This window comes from Augochlora pura, unplaced genomic scaffold (assembly GCF_028453695.1).
Source record: "Augochlora pura isolate Apur16 unplaced genomic scaffold, APUR_v2.2.1 APUR_unplaced_69, whole genome shotgun sequence".
Classification (NCBI taxonomy): Eukaryota; Metazoa; Arthropoda; class Insecta; order Hymenoptera; family Halictidae; genus Augochlora; species Augochlora pura.
The window spans coordinates 1-11,690 of record NW_027587517.1 but is presented as its reverse complement, the minus strand read 5'-3'; the positions used below and the strand labels follow the sequence as shown (position 1 = coordinate 11,690).

At 53.9% G+C, this 11,690-nt stretch overlaps 1 protein-coding gene across 1 annotated transcript; it reads left to right on the top strand.

Annotated features, from left to right (window-relative positions):
* Window positions 1-275: 275 nt before the first annotated feature.
* LOC144478038 (uncharacterized) lies at window positions 276-11,685 on the top strand (the record flags this gene model as incomplete). Its single annotated transcript, XM_078195761.1, has 1 exon — window positions 276-11,685. A coding segment is annotated over exon 1 (11,319 nt), but the record flags the coding sequence as incomplete, so codon positions are not given.
* Window positions 11,686-11,690: the final 5 nt, after the last annotated feature.

Below are 11,690 nucleotides of genomic sequence, written 5' to 3'. Positions count from 1 at the left end.
GCGTCGTTAACGAGTTATTAACGAAACACCACTGGCCAATGAGAAGTCAGCACGCGGCTAACGCGAGGCAGCCGAGCCCAGCGGCGCAAGGCGCAACCGAGCTTTCCTCCGCTCATAGATCACAGTTTCTTCCATTATAACAACATGTAAACGAAGCCGCGAATTGAATTTTAATTGAGGAGAAAGTCATTCCAAATGACCCGAGGAACCCCTCGTTCCTCGGAAATACCGCAATTTTCGCACAACCCCGTATGCCAGAGCTTCCATGGTTTTGCCTAAGCGACCTTGTGACTTTGATCTTCGCCTTGTCTGCTAAGCACGCGAGAGAGCCCTGCCATTAAATTGTACGCATCGTTTCTAGGTGATATGAATCCGGTTCCGTTGCTGCAACGCTTGGACAAGGATAGGAGACATTCGGGACAGCAGACTTCCCATCAGCGGGCCGGAGACAGTGCAAAAGGTACGAGTTGTTCGCTCGACGTCGAACAAGCGATCGAATGCTTGAATTCATGGAAAGCTTGGATAGGAAGCGAGCCGTGGCTAGCTGACGCGGCGAGAGAATTATACGAACGTTCTAGGAAGCTTAGTTTCGATATAAGAGAGAACGCTGGTTGTTGGTCTTATTCCGAATATTGCGAGCGTTTGGCTTATCACTATTACAATCTCGCGTGCTATTTCAACGACGAGTTGCTTAAGAAACACAAGATTTGTCTGGCGAGCGTGAGAAGATCTCTGGAAAAATGTATGGAAAAGCTTTCCGACTTTTCACGGGGGGCCGATTCGAGCGCGACGAAGCATTTAAGGGGCGACGCCGAGCGATTTCTGGCGGAAGCGAACACGGTGTACAAGCGACAGAACGATCTGCTAACGAAATATCGTTGTTCCGACGTAGGGAAGTACACCGAGTTGTGTGTCGCTTTCGGTAACATAGATCGGGTGCCTTTGCAGGAATGCTCCCTTACCGTTAGAAAATCTTTGGAGCAGCGGCTTCAGAACATTCAGCTGTTGAACGTAATCGACACGCTGGAACACGCGATCACCATGCCCGAATGCAAAAACACGTTGATCACCGCGCAACGGTCCAATTATTTAGGACAAGCGTACCGATTAGCCGGGCTGGTTGCGTCGAGCGACCATTACTCGGACATTTACGGGAATCTCGTTAGGAAATTGGCGAATCCGGTAGAGAACGGATACGCCGATAATAAACAACAGATCAAAGATATCATCGTTAGAGAGATCGGGGAATACAACAGCAGTTTGGCCCAGGTTAAGGATTATGTAAGAGAATCGTTTCGCAAGCTGAGTTCCATCGACGAGGCATACATCGACAGAAAATACGCCGAGTGTTGCTCGACGTTCTGGACAAAGGAGGTGGTGGACGCGTTCAAAGAGCTCGCGGACAGCAAAAATATCGGCGCCGTGCGAGAGGTGTACGACTCGCTGGACGGTATCGAGAGTCTCGAGAACGTTCCCAGCCGGTTCAGACAGTTGCGTTGTCATCGGCTGTTAACGGATCCTTGCAAATTGGTGAGCAAGGAGGACGAGAAGACAATGATAGATCGGTTCAAGGAAGAGTGTTTGAAGTGCATGGTGGGTTGCATCGATTCCGCGGTGGAAGAGCTGAATTTTCTGGACGCTCTCCTCCACTTTCTCAGCACCTCCGAGAATCATCAGTCGATCAAGCTCGAGTTGGAGGACTTTGTTGACGGTGCGCTGTCGTTCGATCAGCTTCTCGATAGGATCGTTGCTCTTGACGCGGCCACATATGGCGCGAGTCTCGTGGCTTTGCAAGAGACAGCGCGCGATCTGCAGCTGCTGGAGAATATATTTCTGGCCCACAAACTGAGAGAAGTGATAAGCGCTTACACGGCGCCGGCGACGATACGGTTAACGAAATTAGACGGCCGATTGGTTGTTCAAGTGACGGGGAGGAACATCGTCGTCAGCGAGTTTTTGTTCAGGCTGGAAAACGAGCTCTCGGCGAACACCGACGTGGAGGAGGTGCGTCTCGTTGGCGGCGATGCCGTGCACATCGACGCGGACCTGAAGAATGAAGCGTGGCACGGAAAAAATCTGGTTGTCTTAACGAGAACGATCAAGGTCCACGGCAGAGTGACCTGCGACCTGTCCGGGAAGGACAGCGGTCATAGTTATGGCGAGGGCGACGCCGGGACTGATGAGGACGGACACGGTAAAGACGGGGAAGACGGTTACGCGGGCGAAAGCGGCGGCAATGTTATGATATTATCAGAAAACATCGAGAATCCGGAGGGTCTGACCGTTATCTCGAACGGCGGGAAAGGCAGCAGAGGCCAAGATGGCGGGAACGGCAAGGACGGCAAAAATGGTGAAGGTATCCCGAACGTATACTTTCGTAAGGCGTTCCATACTCTTTCTACATTCTTTATTGTCTGCTGGATACGCGGAATAATAAAGTCGGTTCTACATTTGATAGAAAAGGGATCATCGACAGCAAGTATCGTGTGGTATAATGGGAAATATATGTCATTGGAGCAAGTTAAATCACTTACAAGTTCAATGTCCCCGGGTTCAATAGATTTGTTTATAAAGGCAGAGACAAGAGACGGATGTAAGATCACTTTTTCTGTATCTTCGGATACTGTCTTCAGCGGCGATCAGACTATTCTTCTTTACGAGGGATCATTGGGAGAGCCAGGGGGACGCGGCGGCGGTCCCGGTTTGGGCGGCGAGGGGGGGTACGCTGGAGAGATAATAGCAAGGAACCAGGAAAGCGGGCAGGAGTTTGATATCGTAGGAAAGGCTAAGCACGGTGAGGAAGGAGAAAACGGAAAGGGAGGCTGGCCCGGTGTCCCTGGAAGAAATGGTTGGGACATGGGCTATATGGACTTTAATCCGTTAATCAGAATAACCGAGTGGCCGAAATATTTCGGGACGGACGAAAATAGTAAATGCAAGCTGATATATTATGATAAAATTGACAGCGATCGAATGTGGTGTTCGTACGAGAATAAAGCTGCTCGAATCGTTGCTACCCGGATGGAGGATAGCTACCAAAGGGAATGCGACGAGAGGACAGAAACTAGGAAGAACAGCGATCGACGACACCACGCTCGAGCCTCGAGGAAGAAGAACGTCTCGCAAGACAGTGTTCTAGCTACTTATTCGGACCGTCTGAGAAACACGGAGAGGGATACGCTGCAGAGTCTGCGGTCCGATTTGGCGAGCGCGAGGCAGCAAGCCTTGCAAGGGATCCGCGACGATCGGGAACAGCAGAAGAAACAGACCACGGAGTTGGTGGTGAAACGGCACGTCGGCTTCGCTGGTCGGGGTCGAAACGAGCGTCGTGCCGGCGTTGCCCCAAGAGCCGCGCGCAAAGAGGCTCCCGACGTTGACGGTTTGATCGCCGAGTTGAAACGCGAGCCGCATTCGGTGAACAACTGGCTGGAATTGCGACGCGTCGAACTGAATCGCGATGCGCTCGACGAGTTATTCCCGATGTTCGACATGATCGAGCGAGAACTTCCTGGGGAACACGACCGACAAAACATAAAAGGGCATCTGACAGAGAAGTACAGGCTCGCTGCTTTGGAAGACATCGCGGAGCAGCTGCGAGTTTACCAAAAAGATATCGTGGACGACGTGGATTTAACGACGGAGAGCGCGGCGAGATATCTGGTCGAGGATAAACGGAAACGCGATTACCGGCCCCATCCTGTTTTGGGAACTTTCGGTCAATATCTCTACGAGGACAACACAGATCAGCGCGAGAGGATCTTGAAATTCTGCCAGGAATCGTCAAAGGGCGACGACCCTGGGAACCGCGAGGCCCTGGAACGCTCCTTGGCGGTGTTCGCCGTCCAAGTCGGCAAAGAAACCTGCCCCGAACGGTCGGGCAGTCCTTCAAGCACCGTTAACAAGCTGAACAAACAGCTTTTAGAAGAGTACCGCGACCACGTCCAAGACGAGGGTCCGTTTTCGGAAAGCTACAGAGTATTGTTGGCCTACGCGTTCGACGTTAACCTCAGGTTGTACGTCGTGGACGAGAACAAGGAACTGTCGCTGCAGGAGAATCACAACCCGTTGTCCAAGAAAGTTGTCCACGTGTTGAGCCTGTCGGATGGGTTCGTGCAACTAAGAGTGGACGAGGATTACTTCCGGCTAGCGATAAGCCGCAAAATGGCGGACGATCTGTACGGGCGGATCTTAGAAACCGCCGACACGTTCGAACGGAAACAGGAATTCGACGACTACCTGGCGAAACGAGCCTTTCTGTCGAGCAGTGGCGAGGAAACGCTTGGCCAGTCTGATTGCGACGAGCAACAATATATAATCGAAATTGCGAAACACTTCCCTAAAGAAAAATTGCAGTTGACGAGACGGCTGGAGGCTGCGGTGTCCCGATACGTCGGGGAGCAAGGGATCCTCCGTGACATACGGGGATGCTTCTCCGCCGGAGGATGCCACGTGTCTTACCTGGAGCTGTGCTGTTTGTTGAACTCGATCCTGCGTTGCGTCATCGACGAACAGGGGCATGTGAACCGCTTCCGTTGGATAGTCGCGGCACACCCTCAGACGAATTGGCTAGACGAGCTGGTGCTGACGCAGCTCGAGAATTGTTTCAGGAGACAGCTACCGGAGAAGCCCAAGTGGAGAAAGTACTTGTCGCTGATCGGTAATAAGGATGTCTTGTTGTCGTTCCACGTGAAGCTGGATTCCTGCGCGCCAGGTAGCTCGGTCTCCGCGGAGTGCATCGACGACATACTGTGCCTGTTGAGCAACATCCCGGGCGAGACAGTCGATCTGGAAGGCCTGGAGCTGTCCGAGTGGCCGTTCGCCCTCAAGGAGAACTACTGGATACGCAGACTGTCGCGATTCACGGATCGGTGGCCGGCCGAATTGTTCTCGACGGCCTCCTATCACCTCATGACCGTCGAGAACGCTTTCGGCGCTGCCCTACTCGAGAAATTCCTCGATGTTCTCGAGAGGAAAAAGCCCGCGCCGACTGCCAACAATATCGCCGGCTTCCTGGCGAACCTTCACAACGAGAAATGGAATCTGAGCGAGGAAGAGCTGGCGATGCTCGAGCGTTGCAGCGTCGCCGAATGGGCTAGCCGGATGCAGCAAAAGTTCGTCGCCGACGGAAAGGACCGGGACGTGGCGCAGTTAGTGAAGATCATCAAAGGTAATGTCAACAACTCGAAAGGGATCACCGAGAAATTGACGGGCATCGAGACCCGTGTCCGGAGGATTTCTGACCCAAGTTACGCGATCGCTGGCGGAAAACCTGTGGCCAGGTACACGGAGGATGACATTAGGGACTCGTTGAAGCGACTTTCGTCGAGCAACACCGACAAAATCGAAGCGAACACCGCCATGGAGATGCTCGCCGTGATAGTCAGAGCGATAGAGCTGAGGAGAGGTTTCAAGCTCCGCGACACGCAAAAGTTGACCGTGCTGGCGCTGTTGGTGAACGATCACACCTTGGCGCAGGTGTCCACCGGCGAGGGAAAGTCGTTGATCGTGGTGGCTGCCTCGATCATGAGAGCGCTCTGCCATAGGAAGGTGGACATCGTGACCAGCTCGTCGGTGCTGGCGAAACGGGACGCCGAGGAGAACAGCGACATTTACGGTATGTTCGACGTGAACGTGTCGCACAACTGCAGCGAGGACATCGAGGAGAGGAAGAAAGCGTACTCGGGTAACCAGGTGGTGTACGGCGACCTGACCAACTTCCAGCGCGACTATCTGCTGGACAAGTTCTACGGTAAGAACGTCCTCGGAGATCGTAACTTAGAGAACGTGATCGTCGACGAGGTGGACAGCATGCTGCTCGACAAGGGGAACAACGTGTTGTATTTGTCGCACGATTTGCCGGGGTTCGACAAGCTCGAGTCCGTTTACATCTACGTCTGGCAGTGGATCAACAGACCGGCCGAGAGCGTCGACGAGCTCCGCCGTGCTTTTGACGGCGAGGCGATCGCGGCGGCGGTGCTGGACGACTTGTTCGGCGTGGTGAGCTGCGAGGACATTGGGACACTTGGCCCTGACTTGACGAAGCAGGATAGGAGGATCATATGGGAGCGTTTGGTCGCAGCTGAGATATTGAACGGTCAGGGAAAATTGCTGGAAGAGAAGGTCGACAGGGACACGCTCGCGGCGATAATCGGGCGCGAGTTCGGCAACTTTTACCCGGACCGGCTCTGTCATCTTCTAAAGGAGACCGCCGAGGCGGAAAGGTCGATCAAGATCCCGAACTACCTCAAGCCCTTCGTCGAGAGGCACCTGGAGTCTTGGATCAAGAGCGCGATGACCGCGTATTTTATGACACCGGATCAGGACTACGTGGTGGACGTGGACCGGACCGGAACCAGTCAGGATCGCGACCCCAATATCACAATCCTCGACAAGGACACGGGAACGGACCAAGCAAACTCCCAATGGGACGAGGCGCTGTACCAGTTCCTTCAGCTGAAGCACGGCTGCAAGTTGTCTCTGCACAGCTTGAAGGCCGTGTTCGTCTCGAACGTCTCATTTCTGAAACTGTACCGGAACCTGTACGGCCTGACAGGAACATTGGGCTCGCCCAGCGAGAGAGCGCTGCTGAAGGAGATCTACCGCGTCGAGTTCGTCATCATACCCCCGGCGAGATCGAAACAGTTCCACGAGGACAAGGCGATCCTCTGCGCCGATCAATGGGAATGGAGGGATCGGATACGCAGGGAGGCGCGAAAGCAGGCCGGGGAACGGTCCGTTCTGATCGTCTGTGAGACGGTTAACGAGGCGGAAGTCCTGCGCTCTGTGTTCCGCGCGGGTGACGCAAAGTCTGTGCGCACGTACACGCGCGACTACGAGAAGTTCGACGTCGGCCGTGACGGCGAGCGGCTGGACCGGGGCCACATCATCGTCGCGACGAACCTGGCCGGTCGCGGAACCGACATTAAGATCTCGAGTGCGTTGAACGATGCGGGCGGGTTGCACGTCTGCCTGACGTATCTGCCCAAGAACGTCCGGATCGAGCAGCAAGCTTTCGGCCGGGCCGCGAGGAGCGGCGACAAAGGCTCCGGCCAGCTGATCGTTATTGCCGAGGAGGGACAGGAGTACAGCAACTCGAAGATCGTCGGCTTGAAGAAGAAACGCAACGGCGACGAGCTGCGCCGCATATCCGACATCAAGCGCCACTACGAGACGCAGATCACCGTCGAAGAGAAGTGCTTCGAGGCGTTCAGAAAGCAGTACGACCGATTGAAGAAGGCCCTCGGCGACGACGACGACACGCCCGGTGAGATCCGGGAGATCCTGTTGCAGTGTTGCTTGGACAAATGGGCCTTCTGGCTGGACGAAAACAACAAGCGCGTCAAGGACCTGGTGACCGAGGACAACGCGACCGGCTTCTACGAGCTGCTCAACGAATTCATTTCGACGCTGAAATACCTGGAGAACCGCAGGAAAATTTGGTCGGCTTGGATCACGGGTAACCCGGTGCAAGCGATCAAACTCGGCAAGTATCTCTGCCAGCATAAATCCCCGGACAAGGCCGTGAGCCTGTTCGACCAGGCGATCGAGCAGGAGCCCGAGTTCTCCGAGGCTGCGCGTTACTACAAGGCGCTCGCGCTGGCAAAGCGGATCGACTGGGAACGAAACCCTCTCAACCAAACGGATGCGATTGCCCTGAAAACGTTGAGGAAAGAGTTACAGGAAGCTGGAAGACTCTTCGACGAGCGCAGCACGGCTGCGATAACAGCCGCAGGTGTTATCGCGAAGATCAAGAAGAGCAACAACGAGTGCATCGTCCAGATCGACGCCTACGAGAAACAACAGAAGTGTCTGTGCAATCTTTACTGCGTGTTCCTGCAGTCTATAGACGACATCCTCGGTCACGCCGTGTCGCCGCGGAACTTCGTCAACGACACCGTTAAAGAGGATCTGGCCGAAGTCCTGTATGAGGATCTGCTCCGGCAAGGTACCCTAGCGAAGCCGCGGATCAGAGAAGAGCACGTGTCCGACGAGGAACTGAAGAAGATCTGCTCCGATTACGGGACGTCGGCTAAAACGTTGAAAGAATTTCTGGCGGGGCGCGTGTGGACGCCGATCGACGACGAGGAGGAGTTTCAAAGGGCGTTGAAAAATCGGATGCGGTTGCCCAGCAGGGGCGGGTTCTGGAGATCGCTGATCAACGAACAGGTGCTGCGCGACGAGGTGAAATACGTCGCGGTGGAGAAGTCGATCGACACCGATCCGCTGTGGTCGGACGTCTCGGCCGTCGCGGAACGATTGGCGAAGCACAGTTTGGAGCCCGAGTCCGACAACGGGGAGATCTTTCTGTACGCGGAACGGATCCCGCAGCACAAAAACAATGCGAACGTTTTCAAGAAGCAGGACTTTGTGAACGCCGTCGGTGTCGCCAATTATCGAGCCTTAAAGAAGAAAGGTTTGCTTTCGCTGAACAGAAAAGCGCGCGTGGACGGAGGCAGAATCGAGTCCGTCGACTTTTCCCAGTGCGATTCCATCGCGCTGGAGGATTTCACGGAGATCGGTATCGCGAAGGACGAGGCCGAACGAATTCTCGGTGAACTCGTTGAACGGGGCGCCGTCGAGAAGAAGGGTGGCACGGAAGGCGAGGTGTACAGATTAAAAGTTTGCTACGACGGTATCAATGGGGTCCAGCTGCCGTTCTGTCCGGCCTACGAGAACGCTGTCAGAGGGTTGTTGCGCGTGCGTTTCGCTTATAGGATAGCCTTGCAGAAGATCGCAAGACAGCTGGATGAGAAAGACCTTCCTGTCCGCGTGCATTTGATTAGCAAACCACATCAAGGGCTGGTGTTGGAATTGCTGCAACGGGGAATTATCGTGCCCTCTACGGTGAGGGCCGGCGATTTGGACGACAATGTGAACAGTCTCTACAAGCTACCGGCGACCAAACAGAATCTGATGGACATGCTTTCTCGGAGCATACCGATCGACCGACAGGAAGCGCTTTTTCGTCATCTGGTCGCTAAGGGGTGGATTCTGGGGTACAATGCAGCGGGATCCATCAGAGAAAAAGGCGTTGAGGTTGTCACCGAAATTGCCGAAACTGTCGAGACCGTTGCCGTGTCTTTAGCCACGGACCTTTATTGCGTCAACGGCTCCGTTGACGAACGGAAGCCACTGGACCCCTCTTACAAAGATTTCGAGAACGCGGTAAGAAGAATTCTTGACAGGCGTTTAGTATTAGCGAAACCAGAGACGAGAAAGACCGTGGCCGGTACTTTACAGTCGTTGAGAAGCGCACTGATATCGCTGGAAGTTCCCAGCATTAAACTGAAATCTCTCGTCGAGTTTTCCGGCGACGGTGCCTTTGCTAATATAGAAGAAATGGCCTTCTTCTTTCTGAACAGCTTGGACTATGTGCTACAGTTCGAAGAGAAGCGATGGTCGCTGAAAATGCTGCTCAACACCGCGATAGTTGTTCTAATGGGAATAGGTCAAATAATAATCGGCGCCGTTATAGAGGTGTACGCGGCGGGTGTTTTCACTCATGTCGCAGCCGGGCTGATCAGCGAGGGCGTGAACGATCTCTTCTACGCTGCCGATGCTTTGACGTCCGGTTACTTCAGCTGGAAAGATTACAAGAAGCAGAAGATCGAGAGCGTGATGATAACAGCTATGACGTGCGCCGTAGCGGCGTGCTTCTCGAGGGGCGCGAAGGTCTCGCGTTACGGCCATAAGCTGGCCGGGCCTGACTACCAATGCGGCAGCAAAGTCGCCAAGATGACCGGCACGGAATTGATCAACACCGTGGGCAGCAAGCTGCTGATGAAACAAGTCGCGAAGCGTATCATGTCGAAGACCATAGAAGGGCTGGCGTTCGGCGCTGCGAACGCGCTGGTCGACAGGTTCGTTGAAAATCAGCTCCGCGATTTCTGCAGACGTCTGGCCTCCACGATTCTGGTGAACGTCGAGCGCAAAGTGGACGGCCACGAGATCTCCACGAGCTTGAAGCAGGCTTATAAAACACTGGGACCGGAGAAGGCGGCGAAATTGATCGACAAATTGACTGAGAACGCTTTCGCCGAGAAAAGTTTCGTCGATAAGTTTCTACCGGCTGCGAAAACCATAGGCAACACCGTAATCCAGGGGATCGCCGCGGCTGCCGAAAAGAGAAGCATGACGAGCAGCCCCATGCAGCTTCCTATTAATGCGGTCAGCAAAGGGATGGCTTTCCTGACGCGTTTCCTACAAATCGCCGATATGGCCCTTGCGACCGGCAAATTTCTGGATCGTTTGAACAAGGAGATCAAGAGCGAGCTACAGAAGAGAGGAGACTCGTCGTCGAACCGCGCGACAACCGTCGTCGAACAGGGGACAGAGGAAGACTGCGAGAGATTCAAAGACGAGGTGATCGCGAGGTGGCAGGAGCTGCTCAGCGACAAGCTTGGTCGAATGGTGGAACAGAATATTGTCGGTCCTATTCTTAAAGCGGGCGCTAATCGTCTGGTCAGTTATGTTGGGAAGAAGATAGAGGAGATGTATCGGTCTTGCCAGGAATATCAAAACAACAATTACTACGAGAAGAGAACGCGGGATCATCGCGAGAACTTGGAGAACGCTCAACAGCGAGGACACGGCGACACCTCTGAGATCGAGAAACAAATCACGGACAGCTATCACCAGGATATGCTGAAACTGTTGGAGAAGACTCGTTGTCCGCGTTTGTTCGCGAAACTGGTCCGAGAAAATATCCCGATGGGTATGGTCTGTGTCCGCGCGTCTGTCGTCTACGTAACTAGATTCTTGAGGCGACAGGGAATCGATGTACCAGGCATAACCGTCGTTGTCACGGGAGAAGCCGGTATAAGGCAAACCTTCTCGTCGGCGCCCGAATGTGCAAACGCGCCAGTTATTCACATCCAGCTGACAGATAATCATTTCTCGCTTGCCGGAAGCGCGGCATCCGGGACCACCGATCGACGCGGTCGTACTCTCAACGATTGCTTTTATCAAGCTTTGGCGGAAGCTATGCCGCAGCTAAGGACGATTTCGTCGGATGATTTTAGGAACGGCGCAGCCGACGAAATTGAACGCGACCCGGGCATACAAGAGCACATCAAGCAAGGCTGGCACGCGCTGCCTCTGCGGCACGGCGTGGTCGGCGGTGCGACCCAAAGGCGTTTGAAAAAGAAATTCAGAGACTGCGAGTCGTCGTCCGTTGATAACGAAACAGTTGTTCCGAGGAAAATAAAGAAGGTCGACGTTCACTTGAACGACCGCTTGATACGCGCTTTTCGCTTAATGGGAACGGTGCAGAAAATTGCCGAGTACACGAATTTGAACAGAAACGAGATAGTTGTGGCCGGGAGAAGTGAAAGCACTGACGGAAGCAGCGGAATGGGAAATTCTGTGCACGCGGCTCACGTGCTTAGGTACACGATCAACCCGAGGTTGAAAGCTTTTAGTCAGACTTTCGACGACCTCGACCACTTGTTGGCCCACACGCAAAACGTTCGAAATTATGCGAACGTCTTCCATGGCGTGGGTGGAAAGATAGACGTGTACCAAGGAACGATTCCTGAGATATTGTCCAGCGTTAATTTCAACGGAGAAATGACTCCGGATGCTGCCGATAAGATCAGGGACGTCAAACAGGGATACGTGAACGTGATAAAAGAGGAATGTAGAAAATTAAGGGAAAAACAAAACGAGAGCTACGAGGTAGAACGCGACAC